The sequence below is a fragment of the Anser brachyrhynchus genome, assembly GCF_964034855.1.
Source record: "Anser brachyrhynchus genome assembly, chromosome: 9".
Taxonomy (NCBI): domain Eukaryota; kingdom Metazoa; phylum Chordata; class Aves; order Anseriformes; family Anatidae; genus Anser; species Anser brachyrhynchus.
The window spans coordinates 2,864,407-2,882,430 of record NC_137703.1 but is presented as its reverse complement, the minus strand read 5'-3'; the positions used below and the strand labels follow the sequence as shown (position 1 = coordinate 2,882,430).

The 18,024-nt window shown below is 42.9% G+C and overlaps 1 protein-coding gene across 13 annotated transcripts in view; it reads right to left on the bottom strand.

Moving 5' to 3' along the window:
• Window positions 1-10,069, bottom strand: part of LOC308199793 (uncharacterized protein) — a 119,197-nt gene extending 109,128 nt beyond the window's left edge. For 12 of the 13 annotated variants that reach the window (XR_013954949.1, XR_013954950.1, XR_013954951.1 and 9 more), the window contains exon 1: window positions 9,789-10,069. Coding sequence is in view for 1 of the 13 variants with exons in the window: in XM_080604437.1 (XP_080460563.1) it covers window positions 3,742-3,827; window positions 9,789-9,824 (122 nt within the window). In the remaining 12 variants the exon portion in view is untranslated. Of the gene's footprint in view, window positions 1-3,741; window positions 3,828-9,788 lie in introns of all 13 variants that reach the window. The other variant, XM_080604437.1, reaches the window with a different exon arrangement.
• Between the last annotated feature and the right edge of the window lie 7,955 nt (window positions 10,070-18,024).

The window sequence follows — 18,024 nt, the reverse complement described above, 5'->3', positions numbered from 1 at the left end:
TTCCATTAAACAGAACAATGTTGTTAACTTTTCCGACATATGTCCCATTTATGACAATAATGTTCAAGTCTGCCTCGCTTGTAGGCTGTGGCATAGGTTGGATAGTATACAACTTAAATTCAGTGTAGTGACACACTAATAGTTATTTTGTGATGATTCTACCTATTAATCATGAACTTCCAACTGTGTCCCTGCTGTCTGTATTTATTTTTCTCAGGACAGATGAAGTAGCAGATAGTTGCAGCACAGAGAGACAAGACTGTGCAAAATCCCCTTCAGTTTGGGTTCATCTGTATCTGTTACGTGCTGAGGGCAACATCAAATAACTGTGCAAAGGGCTCAGAAAGGGCTGCTGACATGGGAGAGCCACGGCCAGCTGCTCCCATGTGGCTTCTCTCTGCTGCAGCCAACGAATTAAGGAAAACTATTTTCCACACGGACCTTGGAGATGGTCGTGACATCTAAGTTTTTTTTTGGGGTGTCTTCAGCTAACCATGTCCGGATCCACTCGCAGTGACTGCTGAGTGGCTTACCAGCTCGCTCCTCACATCTCCCCCCTCTCCCCATCCCCTTTACGTCCCGTTATGAGCTTTTGCAGCAGCCACATCGTTTACAGTGCTGCTGAGGCCTAGCTCCTTGCACGGAGCCCAGCCCGGCCCGCAGGCTGCCATCAGCTAGCCACCACTGGGCAAGCACAGGTGTGCTCCAGAAACACACAGCATCATCTTGGTTTATCGGTGTAATTACCCTGCTGCAAAACTTCTCTTTACAAGCCACATCTAGGGCATTTAACACCAGATGAGTCCGCTGCCTTGTTTGATGGGTCAAATGCCACGTGGTGACTCAGATGCTCCGAGTCATCATGAGCTGCACCACACTGTCAGCTGGTGGCCTGGAAGAAACACCTTATATAAGATGGAAATTTTGCTTCATTAAGTAACCTACACAACATAATTGGTCTTTTTATTTTATTCATTGGAGCCCTCTTGGTCACCTGGTGCTGGACAAAGCATCTGTAAGAGGAGTAATTGCATCCTCCTGAAACAAATATTGCAGGGCCATTCCTAATGCCCAAAGCAGTGTATTTGTATGTGACCACGGGTATCTTTTAGCCGCTTAATTAACTCAAAGCTACTTTTCAGACTGTTTAGTTGCTCTTGGAGGAATTTCCAGTGCTGTGAGATTATCCAAAGTAACAATAAAAAAATGTTGTTTCTACTTTTGGAATCAAATCCCCAGGCAGACAGGCAGCTGCCTGCATGTTCTTGCCTCTGTCTGAGCATAATGAGGGCACACTGATCAGCAGCAGTAGCTTACACAAGTGCTTGCTGTCCTCATGGCACTGTAAAACCTCGAGCCAGACCAGACGGGAAAAGTATACCACATTTCAAATGAAACCTTAGCTTGCTCTGGTGGGCAGCCTCATTTCCTGCACTTTGTAATTCAGGAATAAAGAGCTTTGACACGAAGGAAGCTATCTGGATTGACCACACTCCCCGTTCTACAACAGGCTCAGACCTCCTTGGGCCCTCAGCCTCCTGTGACACTCCCAGGGCAGGGTTTGGTGAAGCAGAAGGGGTTGTGCTGCTTTCCCTGAGGGCAAGGGGACATCTACTTCATCCCTCATCTCTTCAGCTTAACAGAGCAAGGCCACAGGCACAGAGCTCTGCCGACCCAAAACTCATCTCTGCTGTCCCCATTGGCACCATTTGTACCCAAAGGGACAAAAACAATCTCAGGAGCTTTTACTCCTCACTTCCAGCCCTGCTGCTCCAACAGCTTGGAGCTGGGTTTGGGGCTTTCATCATTAATCCAAATACATGATGCCAGCAATTTTCTGTCTTTAACTGCCTAGAACTGTTAATATTAGTATAACGATCTTGTTTATATATTTATGAACCATTAATAAATCATTAAATGCTAATTATATTTCCTTTATTTTTCTTCCATTAGAGCTGCTCCCCTTGCTGCTCTTTATTGACATGAATATTTCCAACCCACAAGCACATTCAAAATAACTACTCCATAAAGAATGTCTCTTAAATCTTTTACAACTAACAAATGCTCTTAGCTATGTTAGCAGACAGGATCTGTTTATTCAAACGATGCAAGAGGAGTCATTAATCTAGAATACACAGCACAATAATATTACCAGCAAGTGGCATGTCGTGGGTCAGAAGAGATGCTGGCTGCAGCCTTATCAGGGACCAACCAGGAAGACCCTGTCTTGTGTTAAGTATTTATAGATAACCAGAGCTGCTGGATCTCTAGCTTTTTACTGGTTTCTAGACATGCAGTTTTAAGACTTCCAAAATACTTGTGACAGCCTTGCGGCTTCAAAAATGGTGTACCAGCAGCCACTCTTCTTACCAGAGGACTGGTGCTTCAGCATTTCCTCAGGGCAGCTTCCTATTTCCTCTACACACAAACCTTTGTTGGCAGTAACAAAATGTTGTCTTAGTGGATCAGATATGATGCTGTAATTCATTTTGGCTGCCAGTTTACCTAAGTTGATGAAAACACTGAAAATGTTTCAAGCCGATTTTTGCAAGGACAGTTGTCATTTTGTAATTGAGCTCATCCTAACATCTCATAATGAAAGAATCTAATGAAAGAAGAATTGAATATTCCACTCCATTTCTCAAGAAATGATAAAACTACATCATATATATTATAAAATTTTATTTCAGGAAAAATGCATGTCTAGACTTCCATAAATCTAAATGTAAACTCAAAATACAAACTATATAACACTTTCATTGCTGGAGTACACACTTCCTTCTCAAATTTCAAGAACTATGAAGACTTCTTTAATTTACAAGACAAGCTCTTGGGAGTGCCAATGTACTTAGTGGTCTGTTGGTGCTTTGCATAGGATCTCCAACGCAAACCTCCCATAAAGCTATAACTTAGCTATTTGAAATTGAAACATGAGACTGTTCTTGCATTTTCAGCTAGAACAAATCCATGGTCATCCATATAAACCCACTGCAAAATGACTATTTTCATCACAACTCTCTATATCCAAATAAAAATATTACTTCTCTAAGAAATTAGAAAGAAGTCACAAAGAAGCAGAAACTCTGTATCAAGAAAATATGAAATCATTATGTGACACACAAAATAGCTACTGAGCACGGGACAGAGCAGATGCATATACTTTGGTGTTCATATCTCATGGCACAATGTTAGTAACATTTTAATCAACCACAGCCCTAAGTTGTGGAGGTTTCTGTCTTATCAAAGCTCAAGAGTCTCTCAGAATGCCTAGTTTTCGCTGAATAGGCTCATCTCACATTAAAAAAATCTAGATTTTTCATAAATTTGAAGTCAGTACATTGGAGAAAAGCTATATTCACCACCAAGCTGAGAATGTTTAAATTGACTAGGGAGGGTTAAAGAAAAGAAAGACATGCACACCCAAGAGACCTCTTGCCACACAGAGGAAATGCCTCTAGGTACCAGCCGTGCACTAAGATGTCCCCAGCCACACATACTTGTTGTAAATAAAGTTAATAGGGCTCTAGAAGGATGTCAGGAGCCATCGTCATAGATCCAGCAGCAGCCATGCAGTAATCACCATACAGACGGATACAGATAGGTGCTTGTTATGTGGATAAAATCCAGGAGCAATGAACTAAATCCAAAGCTCTCAAGCTAAAAGTTCACTGTTGTTACCAGTACTAATTACTATTTGCCACTATAAATGCCAAGCTCTTCCACTACACCTGGTCTACTCACTTGAAGGAAAAGATCCACCCAGAAACCAGTTGATTTTGTCCATTACATCCTTTTGCTGCTTTTGCTTTTTCCTGAAGCATATTACCCTGGAGTTTAATTGAAAAAAAAAAAGAAAAGGTGTAATCTTATCAGTGTTTGAGTTAGTACATCTCATAAACACAAGCTGAAATGCCATCTGCAGTAACAAGGCCATGTGTCCCCCATATCAGGACCTTTCCTGTGGCTGCACTGCTTCCAGCCTGGTCACAGAGCGATGGGGACGGGTGATGGAGCACAAGGGTTAAGGTCCAGGGACAGACCCTGGGAAGCAGCAGGAGACCCCAGGAGTCTGTCTCTCACAACACTGCACTGCTTGTTTTGAAGACTTCTATCAGGGCATTGCTGGAAAAAGTGACAAAATATGATGCTGTCACACAGGTCACTGCATACCATCAGACATCACATTAATTTCCATCTAGCGCCAAGCTCTGAGCTGGAAACCTAAGCAGAAAGGTTGGGTATGCAAGGGCATTGCTGAGCCACCCAGTCACAGATATGTTTGCAGTGGGCAGATAAGGTCAGCCAGCAGGCAGAGCTGCTAGATAATAGATCTAATTCTGCCTCCAAACCTTTCTGTTTAAGTGAAAATGCAAATCTCTGATTGACAAGATGCTTCACACTGGTTAAAAATGAAAGCCCTTTTCCATCCCCAAACACATAATTTTCTGCTCATAGAGATCCCATCTTTAATTACCAGCTGCTGCAAATGATCTTCTTATGATCATTAACTGTCAAATCCTGAAGCAGCATATTTCTTATTGCCCTCAATGTTCAAATACTCCACCTGTTTCTAATTAGTCAAACTACCAAAGCCTACCTACAGTAAGGCTATTCAGACCATACACTGCAGCTGCTAAATGCTTCGGTTCCTACAATGTAAGCCAACCATATTTTTTATTATTAAACGGTATCAACCATCCCTACTACAATCGTGACTGAAGTAGGACACATTAAAAACAAAACATTTTTAATGAGATAACAGCACAGTCATTGCTAATGATGATTACTTGTATTATCATTGCAATCATTTTTAATGAATGCTCACTAGCACAAACTTTTCACTAGCTCAACTCGCATAAGTTAGTCTCATCAAAATAATAAGCAGGATTTAATAAGTTACTGTGACCTCACTCCACGTAATTTTTACTTACTGCTTTATCATTAGGATTACTTATTGCAGCTGTTAAGATAAGGTGACTTTTCAGACTGATACCACTTCTCATTAAAAAAAAAATCTATTGATTCTTTAAGATTTATATAATAAGGATATATATTTTTTTCTTTTCTTGTAAAACGCTCCTGCTACCCCACAATATAAGTAAGGTTCAATAAGAGCACATAACATCAGTTAAGTGGGAGCCAGGAAGCATTTTCTGCCTCCAGCCTTTCAAGGGGATCTGCTCTGATCCATGTACTCCTGTGGCAAGGGCCTCTTTATATTCACAAATGAGGAAGATGGAACCATCCAGTTTTAAAACTTTGATTTGCAGATGTTAGCAGCTTATCTTGACAGCTACTTTAGCAGCGATACAAGTCAGAGCTAGGTGCTGTAGCAATGTGAATACACTTTCGTAATGTCCAGAAAGCTGCTGCTGTAGGCAATGGGGAGAAAATAAAACACCTTTGTTTATCCAAGTAATGGCATGTTTTCATTCACACAAGACACTCATGCTGATTTAATTTTTTTTTTTTGCCATACTTTTAAAAAGTTTGTACGAGAAGTCTCTGAAGACAGTAGCTAAACAGTATATTTGCAGTTAAAATACCTTGACAGTAAGTCAAGCTTACTGCACTGGTACAAATTACAATTCCTGCAAGTTCATCAAGACAGTGGAATTATTGTATATAAAACTCCAGGAAGTTCAGAATCTGGGGCTTTAATTAGACTATAGGCATTAATAATATTACTACTAGCTACAGAAAAGAAGCAAATGACTCATGAAAACATAATATGTAACAGCCTAGCTATATCGCTTTGTGCCTCCATACTTTAAGCTTTTCGAATATTCTCCCAAATGAACAGAATTTCACAAAGAGCTGTTTAACATGTAGATTACCCTGCACTGAGACATAAAACATTTCACACCTTTCAGAGCTGCTGATTGCAGATACCGAGACAAGAATCGTGAAAATGAAACAAGCTAATGTCCTGCTGAACTGTGGATCTACAGCATGTTTAATTTAAAATGAAATCTGTAACCAGCAAAGAATAGAAACTGTAACTTTTAGTTCTATACATAATTTATAACAACCTTAAGGCACTTGCAACATCTGAAATTAAATAGGAAATGAAATTATTCCCTGAAGGTGGTGGGGTTGATGTTAGAAATGCATTTAAAAATAAGTACACAAATAGTTCATACCATTATTGTGCATATTACTCAGCATCTCTCATTATGGGTCCCTCACCACATTTCTCAAGATATTACCTTAAGCCTCCCAAGTGCAGTGCCTCCAGCACGCTCCCAGCTACCCCTCAGAGAGGCATTCTTGGTGCGGCAAATTGTTTCTCCTGATGTAAATCTATACAAAGCACACTAGGGCTTTATGGCTGCTGAGGGCTTGCTTAAAGTATTTATTTATTTTAAAGTGCAGAAACTAAATCTGCTATAATTGTAGGCTAAAAGTGGCTATCCCCTTTCCATTGAGCCCTGCTTCAGATAACCCTCACACGCTTTTAAGGAACACATTGATACTTGTTGATGTCCTTCAATGCCTACCTGAGCCAAGAAAGTTATTTCTTCTCACAAAAGAGAAAAAAGAATTGGAATAAACTGAAAGCACTGGGACGCAGGCTGGAAACTGGCCCCATCTTCCAATGGGGGCACCGCAAGGGAAACTCATTTATAAGAGAATTGTTTACCACATAGCTTTTTGCTTGGCTTCTGGGCTGCAAGCACGCACTGCTGGCTCACATCGAGCTTTTCATCCACCAGACCCCACACGTCCATCTCTGCAGGGATGCTCTCAGTGAATTCTCTGCCCAGTCTGTACCTCCAGGATTGCCCTGACTCAGGTGCATCACCTTGGACTTGGACCTGCTGAACCTCATTAGGTTCACATGGGCCTACTTTTCTAGTTTATCCACATGCCTTTGGGTGTCTTCCCTTCCTTCTGTTGTACCAACTGCTCCACTCAGCTTGGTGTCATCTGAAAACTTGCTGAGGGTGCACTCGATCCCATGGTCTGAGTCATTGATAAAGATATTAAACAGCACAGGTCCCAGGACAGACCCCTGAGAGACACCGCTCATCACCGGCCTCCACTTGGACATGGAGCCATTGACCACTCTCTGGGTGCGACCTTCGGGCCAATTCCTGATCCACCGAGCGGCCCACCTTTCAAATCCATCTCTCTCCCATTTGGAGATCAGGATGTCATGTGGGACCATGACAAGGGCCCTGCAGAAGCCCAAGTAGGTGACATCGGTCAGTCGTTCCTTGTCAACTGCCGCAGTCACTCCACCACAGAAGGCCACCATTTTGCATTACTGCCTGCTGCAGTTTCTCACTTCCAGTTCTCAGCACCAACACCCATCTGCATCAGTTACAGTTTTTAGCAGCTACATTCGCCAGGGAAAAAAACAGCTTATGAACTGTGGAGTACAAGTAATTTATCATTAATTACAAAGCTAACTGAAGAATCAATATCATCATATTGACATATTATATTGTTAGAAGAATCACGAAACCACAGTGTAAGCAACAAGCACAACTAATCATTTTAAAAGTTGCCTGATCTAATGCTTCATCTTTTCAGACAAAACCATCTGAATTAAAATGGCCAATCTGTTTTGAAACAAAGCAGCTCCCACAGCCAGAAAGGAGCGATGGAGCCGTGAGAGGTGGTGGGCACTGCATCAAGGCAGCTGGTCCAGGAGGGCAGATCGAGCCCTGGCACCTCAAGGACAACCCAAGCAACAGCCACTGCCATCCCTGTCATGACACTAAGCCCCTTCTACTGAAAGATGTAACCTCTACAGGGCAGGTATGGAGGGAGGGATGCCTCCATATAGAGGTAGACAACACCCTACATAGGCAGGATGGGTCTTACAGCCCACCTCCCAACAGAGCTCATTCTCAACCTGAGTCCTACCCATGTCAAGGCAAGACTTGCCTTGTCTGCAGGAGAAAAAAAAAAAAAGGACAAAAAAATATCCCTCAGATAGGAGAAAGGTCTCTGTTCTGGAAGCAGAATTTAAAGACTTCCTTTATCTGGGGGTTTTGTCTCTCATGGAGCCTCAATTTGTTCTTCCTTGATTGTTTTCTAACTTTTTCAATTATCTTGGGGGGCATCAATTTGTTTTCAAAGTCAGACATTAATTTAAAACAACATTTTTAGCAATCCCACTTGTTTGTTTCTGAAGGTCTTTTTAATGGCATAAGCATCTGCATAGCCCATCAATCTTGCCTCACTGATATCTTGAGAGCTATCTCTGTCATTATATAAGGGCTGCTTCAAGAGCATTTATTAATTCAAAAGATTCAGATATCTCATCATGCATTACCTGGAGAGTATCTTACTGACTTGGGACACATACTTAAAGTTTTGCTACAAATGTCTCCAATTTTATCTTTATTCCAACTACTTTCCCCATGCATATACACCAAAAATGTACACAGCTGTACCAGAAACCCCCAGGAGTATTGTCAGTAATTGTAAATAATAGTGATTAACAGTAATATCACTGTACTGGGTACAAAGTAACATGCATAAGGAGAGAAATACGGAAGGGAATATTTCACTTAAAAAACACAACGCAACCAATGTAAGAGGTGAGTAGAGCACTAAGACACCTAAACACATTGAAATTATATTAGACGGGCAATACCCACAGGGACCAAAGGATGTTTCGGATGTTTCTTTGCTCCATTCTGACCCACCATAAAAACACTTTGTGCCCTATTAGCAATCTCAGATATGTTTGAAATGAAACACTACACCTTGCTTTGGGATGGTTCCTCAATGTGCCAGCCTCCAGGCCAAAACCCTGGGCTGATTCTTCTACCAAAAACTGGAAAACCAGCCCCAAGAGGTGGGATCCAGGCACAGTCCTGCTCACAGAGGAGCCTTGCCAACACTCACGCTCCATCTGGATGCAAACCCAGGAGCACCCCACTACATACCCAAACCTCTCATAAATCAGTAAATGGGAAGTTTCCTGAATCCCAGTACCCTTGATTCATTTTCATCACTGCCAGCAAAACCCAAGTGATGCTACTGCATTTAATCCCAAATACAAATCTAATTGCTGAAATTATTGAAGACATGCTTCTGACATGTGAGCCTTGGGAAACTTATCAGCATTTTTTGCTTTTTCTTATCACAAAAGTAATGAATGCCCATTAGGAAACACTATATTTTCTACCATAATCACACAGAAAGTATTATTGATAATAAGCAAAACAGGAAGATACTTGCTGTTGAGTTTCCCTCATTGGTTAGTCCACAAAGGTCGGTAATTGGAGTCAAAAATGAAAGATAACATTTAAGATTTGGTTGCCATTGTATTGTTATTAAAGACAGCAGGTTCCAGCTGATCATCTATACTCAGCCACATTTTGTGATTCCAAACAAAGCTCATGAAAATGGGTGAAATTCAAGTTTTTGTCAAGATCTGCTCCAGTTATTTATTTGAGCGATAGCCAGCATAACAACCCAATTTAAGACTCCTTTGCTAGCAGCCCTACGAAGGCCATTATACATCCGAGCAGAACACTTGTATCAACAATATAACAGAACTGAGCTACAGGTTTTAAACCATTGCATTTCACACTTTGTTACAAAGACAGCATTGGAAAACCCATGTTATAAAAGAATTACAACATTTAGAAATAGTACATTTAAAATAACCATTTGGATCTATACACATTTTATTTAAATCAGGGCTTCCTAGCTGTTTTGGCAATACAACGCAGCATTGCTTTGCAAGGGGCTTGTAAAATAAGTACATTAACCAAGTTTATCATATCATATTTCAGAAATACCAAAAAATTGCTATAACTTACCTTCTCTGCGCTAGGCCAAAAAGTTGTTATTGCCATAAAGTGAAATGAACCCTGCACTTGTCATACGACTACCATTTTTCAACTGTAAAATACCAACTTAGGGCTAGAAGCACAGAGCTCAGCACCAGCCCTTCCTGCTTCTACATCAACCTTCCTTTCACCTGAAGGACCAGTTGTTGGGCTTCCCTTTAATTTCTGACTGCATTAAAGAAATTTAATTAGGCCAAAATTGAAAGCTACTGAAAATGCAGGTCCTTTCTTCTCCTCCGTTAATTTGCAGTTTTGCTTGCATTAATGCTAAATGATTACCAGTCTGTTTCATTTTATTGTCTAAATCATCACAGCGAGTTGTAATCAGCAACATTAGTAGCAGATTAATTCGAGCTAATTCAGGATTAAATTCTGCTTTCAATTACATCGTGGCAAACTGAAGTAGCACCGCTGACAGCAGTGGAAGTTACCCTAAACGAGCCTCAGCAGAATGGAGATTAGGATCTCACTCTGAGTGCTGGGCAAAAGTGCTACCCCTGGGCACTCGCTGAGCAGCTGGGAAACATGGAGCAAAAGAGGGGGCTCAAACATCTCCGTGGAGAGGATTCTGTAGGAAAATGCTCACCTGGGACTTCTGCAAAAGCAGCATCCTGCAGCAGATGCAGTTTGCTGATGGTCACCCCAGCTCAGCAATAAAAAAAACCTCCTCCAGAAGCAGCTCTGTGCTGCTGAGCTGCCTGAGCCTGCCCCTGGCAAGGGCTGCTTTTGTGTTGGGGGTTCCTCTTGCCCCTGGCCCAAATACCGCTGTCACAGCAGGGACTCAGCCCATGGGATTTCTCCATGTAAAAAGCAGCCAAGGCTCAGACTTCTTCAGCTGTGAGCTGAAAGTCGGGGCTGTGCTGCAAGTTCACTCATTACAATTGTATTCGTAATGGGGATAAGTCTTGAAACGTTATATTTTTATTTTAATTTAAAGCTACCTATATCCTTAAGAGGAAAAAAAAGTCCCGCAGCTGTTAGTGTTTGCATTATGTGAGCATTTCCAGTCAGCACCACTTAAAGAAGCATTTTTAGCAGAAGTTGGTTTCCTGCCCAGAATATGGTAGTGCAGAAATCATACAAATCATTGTCAAGTGCATGCTTTTGTTCCCGTGAAAGCGCTCTGAATTAAACCCATTGCTGAATAATGAGGAACCTGCTTCATCATTTCCTTGCTCTTGTGAAGCTCAGTGTCCCTTGTCTTCATATTTCCAGCCTGTTCCCTTCAAGTTTTTTATTTTCTAATCAAATTGCTGTAGGGCTGGGCTGCAGATGGGAAAAGCTCAGAACTGACATAATTATTGTAATGCATTCAGGTACCTAATGAAAACAAATCTATCAGCATTTCCATTCCCCACTCCTGCCTAGGGGATTTCTCAGAGCTGTGCGACTTGTTTTTCTGTTTTGGGAAAATGTTCGTGTTTCTGATCATGAATTTGGACAAAATAATCAACATCTCAGGAAAATCATTAATTAAATATGCAGGAAACAGAGCACGATTAGGTTAATCAGAGCATTTGTTCTGGGGACTTCAAAATTCTGCTGTTTTGTTTACTTTTTTTTTTTCAGCAATTATGCTTCCAAAAAAAATTTATTACTACTTCAAGGAAGAGTAAATTTTTCATTGTGAGATTGCCAAAAACAGCAGCTCGGGTATTTGGACAAGTTGAGACCCTGCTTTGCGCATGGCGCTCGGCAGTCCCACTCTTCTCACCAGCCCCTTTCTCCATTTACAACTCATAAACATTTCCATTTTCCTACACGTTTCCCTATGTACAGATGCCATTCTCCTGGTGGAAAGTGCCTGGTGGTCTCAGGTGGCACCGGCTGACCAGCCCCAAGGTCCTCACCGAGGGGGACGGAGGCCTGGAACACCTCCCGAGGTGCCATTATGAAAATAAGAGGAAAACTTACTTTTCCTTGTTGAAATACAGACATAATTTTACACTTTCTCACAAGCAGAGTCTGAGAGTACATTTCATAAGAATACTTTTTATTCAATTAAGCATATCCATATGTTTGTACACACTGATGCATGAAAGCGGTGGTTTGGGACGTTATTCCATCACAACAGCTGTTTGGTTCTTTCCATTAAAAAGGGACAGACGGTACAAATAACACTTTTAGGAAAAAAAAAAAAAAAAGGAAAAAAAGAGCCTGCAGGATGTTTTGATAACATGCTTATCTGGTACTGTGTTTCTCAAAATGAATGCATTGTGACAATGGATTACACCTGCTGAATCTGAGATGCAGAAATCCTCCCTTTTCCTCATTCTCTGTCACTGCTGTAGCCATCCTGCACTGTGGCAGTCGTTTACTGCTTTGCTCAGCATTTTATTTTGACTGTCTTTCGTTATACCTAAACAAAGTTCAGTTTTAAAGAGTCAAAATAAGGGAAGACCATGTTTTGTGTTCCTTGGAAAGGAATCACAAAGAAACGGGACGGCCCAGCAAAGCTGCTCCTTTCCAGAGACCACGCACAGCAAAAACAGCTTAATCAGCTCGTGTCTCACTTTTAATTGACAGCCAGCGGTGCAGTCCCTAAAACCTACAGTTTAAGCTGAGTTAGCTTAAGAGGAGCACTGGTGATTTTCTGTGGGAAGATGTGCGCTGCAAACTGATTTGGCATTTGCACATTACATGTTATTTATTCTTGCTCAGAAGGATCTGAGCCACGCCGTTTCATCACTCCTGTGCACAGATACAGAAGCTTGTTGTCAGCGGCTGGCTCTTCAAAGAGGCACGCGATAGCTGAGAAGTATAAAAAAAGTGTCACAGCTATATCTAGAGGGTATCTCTGTGTCACCCTTGTATAGTCAAAATAGGTTTTATTTATTGCTGTTGCTTCTTGACTTTAAAGTCTCTGGAGTTATCTTTACTTTTTCATCTTAGAGTACGTTGGGCCTCTGAGTGAGTGGCTGAGCACATCTGCAGCCCTGCCTGGGTTGTATGGGAGATCTTGGCCCTAAAATGGGCTGTGGGAGAATGAGAACAGACTGAAACTCCCAACATCCTCAACTTCTTTAGAAATCCCCAATTCCTCAAATATCATTTGAGGAGCATTTACAAGAAACGAGGTTCTTGGTGCACCCCAGGAGCAGGAGCATATTTGGTAGCAGAGACACTGCAGGGCTTGTGTTCGTCTGGTTTGAGGGTCTCCGCATGAACGGGCTTAACTTTATAAGACAGGAGACTAAAGTATGTAAAATATTGAAGTTAAAATAAAAGCAGACATCTTTTCTGAGGTTGTGGAATGAATTGGAGTTGGAAGTATGGCTGGTCCCTTACACAAAATGTTATCCCAATGAAACAGTCCAATGAAGAAATTGGCGAAAAAGTTAGACAAAAGGCGGTATCTATATTTTAATCTCTGAGCAAAGAAGCGTATTTGCTGTATATGAAGCTGTGTGCATAAAAATGCAACAATATTGTTGTGTGTCAGCTCAAGACAATAGACTACAGCATCTTATCTTTAGAGATACAAGGTGCTGGTTTTGCAAGCAAGCTTGGAGATGGATAATAATATTGGTCTTCTGCGCAGACTTTCTGTGAGTGGTGTATGGGATTGTAATGTCACAGAAACAGACAAGGAAAATTCCTCCAGGGAACTGCATGGGATTTTTATATTTTTGCCATCTGTTATTGTACAGGTATAGAGTAATAGTTTAATAGTGCCCAATTCCAGGTCTGCTGGAAGCACTTCTGATTTGGCCGGACTCGGCTCGGCTGCCTGCACCCTCTTTTCCCACCTGGGAGTACGCAAGGGCTGTCTCAGCTTGCAGAGAGGCCTGATTTCAGCAGGAAAGGTAATGGGAAATTTGGACTGAAAAATAAAAAAGAGAAAACTATCTAGTGGTGGAATATTGGGCCAGACATCTCTCATTCCACTGTAAGGGGACAAATTATTCAGTTATAAGGGGCACAACCCAGTTCCGACTTCATCAAAATACAAGCAAGGCTAAAGGAAATTTGTTTTACTTCAGTCATTGCTTCCCAAGAGGGTCAGGCTGATAAGAAAACATAATTGCAGAATTGTCAGCCTTTCAATAGGAAAACCACAAGCCCATCATATCCTGTAATAGAGTATGAGCCAGTGCCTACATATCGACTGCCGAGTCCAGAGGTATTTTCACCTGGAAGCTTATTTTCAGGGACTAAGAGATTTTGACCACTCATTTTAATTATAATCTCTGAGAGCTAAGGGCACAAGTAGGGGAATTCAAGCCAACTCTTCAAGTGCCTAAAATGATGTTTTTAAATTCTTCCAGAATAAAATAAAGTAGAAATATCCCTCAGGTTTCCACCCTGCAACACATCCTAATACTGAACGTTTCAAATTCAAACCAGTATGAAGAATTAAAACACTGATATCTTCCGTAGCCAGGCAGCTTAATGCTGAGCTGTAGCTGCTTAACCGTAGTTCGTGGTGTGCCACAGCCTCGTGCCCCCCCCAGGGCTGCAGTCACGTCTCCGCCACAGCCGTCCTGCAGCCAAAGCCTTGCAGGAGAAATCAGACCGGCTGGAGGTGCAGCCAGGTGCCCAGAGAGAGGGGCTGATAAAGTGCTGCAGCTCACGCTCATTTTTAGCACAGAAAAAAGTCTTCAGAAAAGTGTACTTCACCCTAACTTTATTTTCCACTGACGACTCAGCCAACCAGCTCCAATGCTAACAACAATTTCCAAAAGCTGGGAACGTTCAGTAACTCCCAGAGCATTTTTAAATGCAAGGTAGCACTGAATAAACTTAGCCCAGGTACCTGACATTTATCCAGAGCCTGCACAAAGCTCCACCACCCTCGGGTACAGCAGCAGGACACGAGCCCTGGGGAGCTGCTCTTCCTCCAGCACGGCATCAGCACAGGGAGCTGGGCTGTTATCCCGGTAAGGTTTCTTTGCTCTCAGTTAACACCAGGGATTTTCTGGAAGCTGTTAAATGAAGCCATTGGTGTTTTTTCCTGCCTTGTTGGATTTTGTCCAGCAAAGCCATGAGTAAAAGCCCCGTTGGTGCGCACGGTGTGCTGGTGCCAGGGGTGCGGGGCTGCTGCCTCCGTCCTGAGCAACAGCAGCAGAAATGCCCCAGCTGGAACAAGAGTGTCATGGTGTAAAACTCTGTTTTGGCCCTCTGTCACGTAGTTCCCTCTTGTTACCTGAATGTCACATTGCTTGCACTTGTTTTCTAATGTTTTTATGTGCAGGAGTCACTGTGCTTTCTTGCCTGTCCCTACGACCGGGACAATATTTCAGCTTTGCATTCACAGCACTCTCCTTCTCCTTTTCATCAAAACAATTATAATAATACAAAATGTCATGTCAGTAAGAAAAGTTTGCCGGTATGTTCCTAATTATGCAAAATTGCTTTCTCATCACTCTGTTTGCCTCTGTTAAGCTCAGGTTTCTAGCTGTAATGGGCCCTTTGGGCTACCCTGAGGTGGGCGCCGAGAAGCTGGTGGCTCACGCCTCCGATCCCAGCAGCTCCAGAGCCCGCGGAGGAGATCCCGGACTGTTGGCTGGGTGCACACAAGGTGACAGTGGAAGGGAGCTGCACTCCCAGGTTCCCCATACCACACACACACACACTCTCATTCTTTCTCCCGCGAAGAGGATATTCCTTTTTACTTTCCTAAATTATTTGGACTCGGATGGAGGGACAAATTCGAAATCTGCAGTCACAAGACTTGTTCAGAGGGATGAAAGAAAGCCTTTAGAGTTTACCTCTAACAAACCCATAAAGATTAATGGACAAGACATCTGATGATGGAATACAACAGACCATCTCAGCCTACAGTTCCCGTCCCACTTTGATCTACGTGCACAAACATGTTTATTATGTGCAGTATGATTATGACAGTTTAATAAGAAACAAAACCGTTTTGTCCATTTGGTCCTTTAATGAATTTGGAGCATTATCTGGGATACCTCTTGCTCATGACAAATGGAGAAATCTGGCTCACTGAGGGCTTCTGCATGGATATAAATGTATTTTTGCACTGGGGTTGGCTCGGTCTCAGGCTTTGCCATCTGTAGCAGAAAATATTTCATGTGAAGTAGGCTCTTGACTGTGGTTAGATAATAAAGGATTATACTGAAAAGGTTTGTCAGCAAATATCTGCGAGGCTGTTCCAGCGAGCCTGTGTGGCATTGACTTCAGCAGACCCAGGGAGAGGTGATGGGGATCGCAGGCACCCCCGTTGCACGCAATATGGACAGCTACCTACACAAGGGGTATACATAAGTGATAATACTTAAACTAGACTTCTTTTTTTTTTTTTTTAACCAAGCATGTAATTGAAAGAACACTCTTTTATACTTCTGATAATATCAGTTGCATCCAGCTGTGGACTGGAATACAAAGCTAGCTACGGTTTAACTCAGCGAGGGCCCTATTTAGCATTCCTTGCTGCCATAGAGTCCCATTGTCTCCATCAGGAGCTTTGCCTGACTAAAACAAAAGAAGTTCTGAATAGGGACAGAAATAACCCCACTCAGCACCGAAGCCTCCCTTCATGCCCCTCCTGGCCCTACGTGGGGCTGAGACATGCAGGCGCTGCCCCGTGCCCTGGCCCAGCCCGTGCTGGGCTGTCCCAACCAGCATCGCCCATGCCCTCCTGCGCCTCCTGGGTTTGATTTGCCCTGTGCTAGCTGCTGAAGTGTGTAAAAAATCCCAAGGAAAAAAAAAATCTATAGCACTAAGAAGATCATAATCTGAAAACCTCTCATAGCTGGGAGTAATCTATATCAATGTTGCATTTAATCAAGGCAGCAGAGTTCCCTCTCCTTATGGTAATCATCTCCAAAAGGGGGAATGTCTCTGCTCTTTCAATTCTCCTAAGCAAAACCAAAGTAGTGATTTATCATCCTTATCTGGGTGTCCAAGAAATAAAGGTGCACGCTTATCATTTACTCTCCCACTTTCCAAATAGCGACGGGATTTCCTTCTGGAGGTGCAGAGCAGAGCATTATTCAGTTGCCTTCCCAGCAAGTTCGCAGAACCACTGCTCCCAGCGTACTTTCAGTATGTCGTTTTGGTTACTGGGGAGCCACCATTTCACCAGGAGGTCCAGTGAACGGGATGAACGTGGCAGGTTCCCCATCCTGATCCACGGCACGTGGATGTGGCAGGCAGGTGATGGAGGTGGCCTGCCAGAGTGTGCTCGCTCTCGACCTTCCTCAGCCTCGTGTTCAGAAACAAGAAAAAGTATAAAAAACCTAACTCACTGATTTAGTCAGACTGGATTTTTCTTTTTTTTTTTTTTTTAAGTTGCTCTAGGTTAGTTTCAGCCTCAGAAAGCTGCTGCAGGAGGGCAATGCTTCCCCACTGCCAGCCTGTGCAGATGCCCCAGCAGCAGCCAGCCCCATCCTGGAGCTGAGCGCTCTCCCCAAAAGCCTCCCCACCACCAGTGCCTCTCCTGCACTGCTTGAAGCGGCGGGATGTGCCAGCTTTTTTGGATGGGCGCTGCTGTTTCATCCATCTGGCTCCATAGAAAAGCTTAATTGCGCCGTGCGGTTACGGGTACTGAGAGGCAGCTGGAGCTTCCACCGGCCTCGCTGGTCTCTAACCCAGCGAAGTATTTCCAAAATCGAAATGTCAAGAGCAGTAAGGATTCTTTACCTTCACGGGAAACCTACACATGACAGGCGATCGCATCCTGATGGGAAAACAGGGAGTACCCAATCACCCTTGTAGGTACTGCCCAATGCTTGGGTAGAAACCCCAGGAATTTGCCCCCCATGTCCCTGCCCGACCAACTGGGAGTTGGATTTTTTTGCATGGGTTCTTAGGAATTGCTAGGACAGCTCTGCCTGTGTTTTCCCAAGCTGATTTTCAGTGTTTCAGGTAGGAATTTAATAAACCCAGGCTGGTAAGAACAGGCCTGTTTTATCTCTGTGTTGCTCATTGGTCTCATCTCCTTGGCCTCTATGTACAGCCGTCTCCTTGATCTGTATGTACATTAACAGATGTTATACATAGATGATACTCTGATTTTCAGAAAAAAAGAATGTGGTAAATAACTTAGAGTCACAGAATCAGAGACTGGTTTAGGTCAGAAGGGACCTCAAATCCCACCCAGCATGTCCTTGGGCACTGCCAGGGATGGGGCAGCCCCAGCTTTTTGGGGCAGTCTGTGCCAGGGCCTCATGGTGAAGAATTTCTTGCCATTAAGACACGGCATTAACTTTTTCACCTGGACAGTTCAGTTTGTTGCACC